General features: G+C 58.9%; 1 protein-coding gene across 1 annotated transcript; it reads left to right on the top strand.

Annotated features, from left to right (window-relative positions):
* Window positions 1–136: 136 nt before the first annotated feature.
* On the top strand, window positions 137–7884 carry LOC127028944 (chromodomain-helicase-DNA-binding protein 8; the record flags this gene model as incomplete). Its single annotated transcript, XM_050914605.1, has 18 exons — window positions 137–205; window positions 302–357; window positions 695–812; window positions 926–1009; window positions 1138–1275; window positions 1366–1487; window positions 1581–1824; window positions 1937–2113; window positions 2516–2659; window positions 2753–3008; window positions 3374–3587; window positions 3681–3876; window positions 3956–4123; window positions 5560–5739; window positions 5883–5993; window positions 6097–6308; window positions 7476–7675; window positions 7772–7884. Coding segments are annotated over 18 exons (2802 nt in total), but the record flags the coding sequence as incomplete, so codon positions are not given.
* Between the last annotated feature and the right edge of the window lie 3 nt (window positions 7885–7887).

Raw genomic sequence — 7887 nt, 5'->3', positions numbered from 1 at the left:
ACGTTCTTCCATGCAGTTTGTGGTGAGGGGGTCTTCTCTTCGTTTCCTTGGCCTTTACGGTGTTCACCGTGGTCTTCATCTCCTTTCTCCATCCCTTTCCCCCATCATCTTCATCTCTTCTCTTCCCCGCCGCCAGGAAAACCCCAGCGAGGAGGACGCGGCCATCGTGGACAAGGTTCTCTCCATGAGGGTGGTGAAGAAAGAGGTGAGGGACTCCCGTGGCGGCGGCGAAGGGAGGAGTGGGGCGGGGATCTTTTGCCGGCGCTTTGCCGACGCTAACGTCTTCCGTGGTTCTCCACAGCTTCCGTCGGGGCAGTTGACCGAGTCGGAGGAGTTTTTCGTCAAGTACAAGAACTAGTAGGTGGTCGAACGAGGTGGGATGGGTACGGGGTTTCCCCTGGGGGTCAACGGCACGTTTAGCCGGCGGGTTCTTCGTTGAGCCGCGACGTTGGGTTGAGCTCTACGAAGCCGACGGAGGGGCGCGGCGGTGAGCCCGACGCTCGCCGCCGCCGGCGGGGACGACTCGTCGACGCTTTTCCGACGAGGCGGCTTCTCGTAGAAGGGATTTTTTTTTTGTCACGCCGGCGGCGCTCGGAAACGGCTTTACCGACTTCCAAATAGCTTCACCGTGGTGGGGGGCGGCTTTGCCGCGTAGACGTGACGCTTTGCCCCCCCCCCCCCCGCCTCTCCCCAGTTCCTACCTCCACTGCGAGTGGGCCACCATCGACCAGTTGGAGAAGGACAAGAGGATCCACCAGAAGCTGAAGCGGTTCAAGACGAAGATGACGCAGATGCGGCACTTTTTCCACGAGGTGCTGGGTTTGGAGGGGGAAGGGGGGGTTTTTTGGGGGGGGGGAGGAGGGTCTGCGGGTTTCGGGGAGACCCCTCACCGCCCCCCCCGTTTCTCCTCATCTCCCCCCCGAAGGATGAAGAACCTTTCAACCCCGACTACGTGGAGGTAGACCGCATCTTGGACGAGTCCCACAGCATCGACAAGGACAACGGGGAGGTGAGCGGGGAGGAGAGGACGACGAAGCAGTGGTGGACCCCCATCCGTCGTCCGTCCGCCCCCCCAAAATGGCGTTCCCCGTCACCGACACCCCCTTTTTTTTTTTTTTTTCTTGTCCGCCCGCGCAGCCGGTGGTCTACTACCTGGTGAAGTGGTGTTCCTTACCCTACGAGGACAGCACTTGGGAGCTCAAGGAGGACGTAGACGAGGGGAAGATCAGGGAATTCAAACGCATCCAAGCCCGGCACCCGGAGCTCAAGCGCTTGGTGAGCCTCCAGGTCTTCTCCCACCTCTCCCCACCCTATTTTTGGCAGCCCCCATGTCTTCTCCATCCTCCCCACCCTTTCTCCTCCCAGCCCCGTCCCCAAGCCGGTTCCTGGAAGAAGCTGGAGCTCTCCCACGAGTACAAGAACCACAACCAGCTTCGCGAGTACCAACTGGAGGGGGTCAACTGGTTGCTCTTCAACTGGTACAACAGGCGAGTGGTGGAACGGGATGGAAGGGGTGAGGGGAGACGGGGACACGCGGGGGACGTTGCCACCGACCGGTCACCTCCTTCGCCTCCCCGCAGGCAGAACTGCATCTTGGCCGACGAGATGGGTTTGGGTAAGACCATCCAATCCATCGCCTTCTTGCAAGAGGTCTACAACGTTGGGATCCGCGGTCCTTTCCTGGTCATCGCTCCGCTTTCCACCATTACCAACTGGGAACGAGAGTTCAATACCTGGACGGAGATGAACAGCATCGTCTACCACGGCAGCTTGGCTTCTCGGCAGATGATCCAACAGTACGAGATGTACTGCAAGGATTCGCGGGTAGGGTGGTTTTGGGTCTTCTAGGCCTCGGGGCGCTCTTCAAGAAGCTCCTCCTCGAGATTTGAGGATGAGATTGGAGCCACCACCTCCATATCTTCATCCCCCACCCCAGGGTCGTCTCATCCCCGGAGCCTACAAGTTTGACGCCCTCATCACCACCTTCGAGATGATCCTCTCCGACTGCCCCGAGCTGCGGGAGATCGAGTGGCGTTGCGTCATCATCGACGAGGCCCACCGCCTGAAGAACCGCAACTGCAAATTGCTCGACAGCCTCAAGCACATGGACCTGGTGAGAAAGATGGGGGTGGGGCGCGGAGAAAGGGACGGGGGAAACGGGGAGACCCCCGCTCCTCTCCGTGGGGCAGAGCGGGGTTCCCTGAAGGTGTTTGTGGGGTCTTGGTTGCATCTGGAGATGATTGAGCTCATCCCGTGCCCCAGGGGATGGTCCTGAAGGTGTTTGTGAGGTCTTGGTTGCATCTGGAGATGTTTGAGCTCATCCCGTGCCCCAGGGGATGGTCCTGAAGGTGTTTGTGAGGTCTTGGTTGCATCTGGAGATGTTTGAGCTCATCCCGTGCCCCAGGGGATGGTCCTGAAGGTGTAGGGTGGGTGCTGGTCATACCTGGAGATGTTTGGGCATGTCCCATGCCCACCCCACCCCAAGCCCTAACGTTCTGCACCCCTTGGTCCTCAGGAACACAAAGTCCTCTTGACGGGCACCCCGCTCCAAAACACGGTGGAAGAGCTCTTCAGCCTCCTGCACTTCCTGGAGCCCTCCCAGTTCCCTTCTGAAGCAGAATTCCTCAAGGATTTTGGGGACCTCAAGACGGAAGAGCAGGTGAGGACGTCGGGAGCACCCCGGACCTTTCCCCGGCCACCTGGGTCCTTGCCTGATCCGCGGTGACCTCTTCCCCGCTGATCCCACCTCTAGGTGCAGAAGCTCCAGGCCATCCTCAAACCCATGATGCTCCGGCGGCTGAAGGAGGACGTGGAGAAGAACTTGGCACCCAAGCAAGAGACCATCATCGAGGTGGAGTTGACCAACATTCAGAAGAAATACTACCGAGCCATCTTGGAGAAGAACTTCTCCTTCCTCTCCAAAGGCGCCGGTCACACCAACATGCCCAACCTTCTCAACACCATGATGGAGCTGCGCAAGTGCTGTAACCATCCCTACCTCATCAACGGTGAGGAACCAGGGGTGGGGCCAGGGCGTGGCAGGTTGTCCCTTGGCTTCCCGCCGCCGGCGGACGACCTCGGGGCGGTGGGGGGGGGGGGGGGCCGCCGCCGCCGCCCCGTCCCTCCTTCTCCTTCCCTTTGCCCTTTCTTCCACCGAGGACTCGGTGGCCACTTGGGATTTGGGGTTTACCTTCTCCGACGTCGGTCGAGCCCGTCCGTTGGGCTCAACGTCACGATGGGGGGAAGATCCTTCCGGCTCATCTAGTTGGGCTTCGATGCCCCTCGAAGTCTCGTTTCGGCGAGGTGTCTCCCCGAGAAGCTCTCGGCGCCTCACCCCGACTTCCCCGCTGACGGTTCCGTCCCCATCCCGCAGGCGCGGAGGAGAAGATCTTGACCGAATTTCGGGAATCTTGCCACCACCACGTCCCCCACGACTTCCACCTCCAGGCCATGGTCCGCTCGGCCGGCAAGCTGGTGCTCATCGACAAACTGCTGCCCAAACTGAAGGCCGGCGGCCACAAGGTGCTCATCTTCTCCCAGATGGTGCGATGCCTCGACATCTTGGAGGACTACCTCATCCAGAAGAGGTGAGAGGTGGGACGACGGGTGGTCCCGGGGAGGGAGGGGAGGAGACCCCTCGCTCCCTTCCCCGAACGCCGTTCCGGTTGACTTTGGGTTAGGTACCTCTACGAACGGATCGATGGACGGGTACGGGGCAACCTACGGCAAGCCGCCATCGATCGCTTCAGCAAACCCGACTCGGATCGGTTCGTCTTCCTCCTCTGCACGCGGGCGGGCGGTTTGGGCATCAACCTCACCGCCGCCGACACCTGCATCATCTTCGATTCCGATTGGAACCCCCAAAACGATCTTCAGGTAACCACCAGGTCCACCTCGTCGCCGTGGGCTTGACATTGTCTCCGATCCGGCTTCACCCGCCGTCATCTTCTTCCAGGCTCAAGCGCGGTGTCACCGGATCGGGCAGAGCAAGGCGGTGAAGGTTTACCGCCTCATCACCCGTAACTCTTACGAACGGGAGATGTTCGATAAGGCCAGCCTCAAGTTGGGGTTGGACAAGGCCGTGCTGCAGTCCATGAGCGGCCGCGAGGGCAACATCGCGGGGGTAAGGGGTCTTCCGAGGGAGACGGGGCGTGAAGAGCTTGGGAATGAGGTCTTCCAAGGGAGACAGGGCGTGAAGAGCTTGGGAATGAGGTCTCCCAAGGGAGACGGGTGTGAAGAGCTTGGGAATGAGGTCTTCCAAGGGAAACGGGGCGTGAAGAGCTTGGGAATGAGGTCTCCCAAGGGAGACGGGTGTGAAGAGCTTGGGAATGAGGTCTTCCAAGGGAAACGGGGCATGAAGATCTTGGGAATGAGGTCTTCCAGGGGAAACGGGGCATGAAGAGCTTGGGAATGAGGTCTTCCAAGGGAAACGGGGCATGAAGAGCTTGGGAATGAGGTCTTCCAAGGGAAACGGGGCATGAAGAGCTTGGGAATGAGGTCTTCCAAGGGAAACGGGGCATGAAGAGCATGGGAATGAGGTCTTCCAAGGGAGACGGGGTGTGAAGACCACAGGGATGGGGATCTTCCAAGAGAAACGGGGCGTGAAGAGCTTGGGAAGGAGATCTTCCAAGGGAAACAGGGTGAAGACTGTGGGAATGGAGTTCTTCCAAGGGAAATGGGGCATGAAGAGCTTGGGAATGAGGTCTTCCAAGGGAGACGGGGTGTGAAGACCACAGGGATGGGGTCCTTCAAGAGAAACGGGGTGTGAAGACCACAGGGATGGGGATCTTCCAAGGGAAACGGGGCATGAAGAGCTTGGGAATGAGATCTTCCAAGGGAGACGGGGCATGAAGAGCTTGGGAATGAGGTCTTCCAAGACAAGCGGGGCACGAAGATCTTGGGAATGAGGTCTTCCAAGGGAGGTGGGGCATGAAGATCTTGGGAATGAGGTCTTCCAAGGGAAATGGGGTGTGAAGACCACAGGGATGGGGATCTTCCAAGGGAAACGGCGTGAAGAGCTTGGGAATGAGATCTTCCAAGGGAAACGGTGAAGAGCTTGGGAATGGGGTTCTTCCAAGGGAAACAGGGTGTGAAGATCTTGGGAATGAGATCTTCCAAGGGAACCAGGGCATGAAAATTTTGGGACTGAGATCTTCCAAGGGAAACAGGGCATGAAGAGCTTGGGAATGAGATCTTCCAAGGGAAACGGGGTGTGAAGACCACAGGGATAGGGGTCTTCCAAGGGAAACGAGGTGTCAAGACCATGGGGATGGGGTCCTTCAAGGGAAACGTGTTGTGAAGACCCCGTGGATGGGGTCCTTCAAGGGAAACGCAACGTGAAGGCCTTGGGGAAGGGGTTCTCCAAGGGAAGCAGGGAGCGAAGACCATGGGGATGGGATCTTCCAAGGGAACCGTGGTGTGAAGAGCCCAGGGATGAGGTCCTCCAAGGCAACCACGTTGTGAAGACCCTACTCTTGAGGGACACGGGGCTTGGAGGTGGTTTGGGATGGGTCACCTACCTCGCCCCACGCTCACCCCTCTTCTCCACCCTCCCGCCAGATCCAGCAGTTCTCCAAAAAGGAGATCGAGGACCTCCTGCGCAAAGGGGCCTACGCGGCCATCATGGAAGAGGACGACGAAGGCTCCAAGTTCTGCGAGGAGGACATAGACCAGATCCTGCTGCGCCGCACCACCACCATCACCATCGAGAGCGAGGGGAAGGGTTCCACCTTCGCCAAGGTACCTCCACGTACTCTTCCTCCGCCGTCGGAGGAGGCGGGCGGCGGCGGTGGGGAGGACGTCTCCCACCTCGGAGGTGTCCGTGGACGTCTCCCACCTCGGAGGTGTCCTTGAACATCTCCGAACTCTTCACCCAACCCCAGGCGAGCTTCGTGGCTTCCGAAAACCGCACCGACATCGCTTTGGATGACCCCAACTTCTGGCAGAAGTGGGCCAAGAAAGCCGACCTGGACCTGGACCTGCTGAACAGCAAGGTTGGGGGAGGACAACCGACGGGGTTGGCGGTGGTGGTGGTGGTGGTGGTCGTTCTTCTGAGGGGAACGGCGCCTGATGGGTCTTCTCCATCCTGGCGTGCAGAACAACCTGGTGATCGACACGCCGCGGGTGCGCAAGCAGACGCGACATTTCAGCACGCTTCGGGACGATGACCTGGTGGAGTTTTCGGACCTGGAGAGCGAGGATGAGGAGAGACCTCGGTCCCGACGTCACGACCGGCACCACCACGCCTTGCACCACGCCTACGGCCGCACCGACTGCTTCCGCGTGGAGAAGCATCTCCTGGTCTACGGGTGAGGATGGGGTTTGGGTTCAGCTCTGCTTTGGTGGCAACCGCGAGGAGGTTCTTGGTGGAGAGAGGAGACCAGGTCCAGCTCTAGGTGTGCTCTGGTGGCAACCATGAGGAGATGCTTGGGAGAGAGCGGAGAAGCTCCGGCTCTACTGTGGTGGCAACCATGAGCAGATACTTGGTAGGAGGGAGGAGTACTGTGGTGGCAACCATGGGCAGATCCTTGGTAGGAGGGAGTAGTCCTTTTGTGGTGGCAACCCTGCGCAGATCCTTGGTAGGAGGGAGTAGTCCTTGTGTGGTGGCAACCATGAGCAGATCGTTGGTAGGAGAGAGTAGTCTTTCTGTGGTGGCAACCATGAGTAGATTGTTGGTAGGAGGAAGTAGTCCTTCTGTGGTGGCAACCATGAGCAGATCGTTGGTAGGAGGAAGTAGTCCTTTTGTGGTGGCAACCATGAGCAGATCGTTGGTAGGAGGGAGTAGTTGTGCTGTGGTGGCAACCATGAGCAGATCCTTGGTAGGAGCGAGGAGTATTGTGGTGGCAACCACGAGCAGATTTTTGGTAGGAGGGAGTAGCCCTGCTGTGGTGGCAACCATGAGCAGATCGTTGGTAGGAGGGAGTAGTCCTTGTGTGGTGGCAACCATGAGCAGATCCTTGGAGGAAGTAGTCCTGCTGTGGTGGCAACCATGAGCAGATCGTCGGTGGAGGGAGTAGTCCTCTGGTGGCAACCATGAGCAGATCCTTGGTAGGAGGGAGTAGTTGTGCTGTGGTGGCAACCATGAGCAGATTGTTGGTAGGAAGGAGTAGTTGTGCTGTGGTGGCAACCATGAGCAGATCGTTGGTAGGAGGAAGTAGTCCTTCTGTGGCGGCAACCGTGAGCAGATCCTTGGTAGGAGGAAGTAGTCCTTGTGTGGTGGCAACCATGAGCAGATCGTTGGTAGGACGAAGTAGTCCTGTGGTGGCAACCATGAGCAGATCCTTGGTAGGAGGGAGTAGTTGTGCTGTGGTGGCAACCATGAGCAGATCGTTGGTAGGAGGAAGTAGTCGTCCTCTGGCGGCAACCACGAGCAGATCCTTGGTGGAGATGGATGCTGGGAGGTGGGGAAGCCTCAACCGAGGACCTCCCTGGCCGCTGACCCCGTCCTCCTCCTCCTCCTCCTCCTCCTCCGCCAGCTGGGGCCGATGGCGGGAGATCCTGTCCCACGGGCGGTTCAAACGCCGTCTCTCGGAGCGAGACGTGGAGACCATCTGCCGGGCCATCTTGGTCTACTGCCTCCTCCACTACCGAGGCGACGAGAACATCAAAGGCTTCATTTGGGACCTCATCAGCCCCACCGAGAACGGCAAGGCCAAGGAGCTCCAAAACCACTCGGGTGAGGGTTCTCCGGGAGCTTAGGGACAACCGGGGACCTCTTGAGGTCCCGCCTTGACGTTTTTTTTTTCTCCTTGGTCTACCTTTTTTTCTCCAGGTCTTTCCATCCCGGTTCCTCGAGGTCGTAAAGGGAAGAAGGTCAAGTCCCAAAGCACCTTTGACGTCCACAAAGCCGACTGGATCCGCAAATACAACCCCGACACCCTCTTCCAA

This window comes from Gymnogyps californianus, unplaced genomic scaffold (genome assembly GCF_018139145.2).
Source record: "Gymnogyps californianus isolate 813 unplaced genomic scaffold, ASM1813914v2 HiC_scaffold_495, whole genome shotgun sequence".
Taxonomy (NCBI): Eukaryota; Metazoa; Chordata; class Aves; order Accipitriformes; family Cathartidae; genus Gymnogyps; species Gymnogyps californianus.
This window is presented reverse-complemented; position numbering and strand designations above follow the sequence as displayed.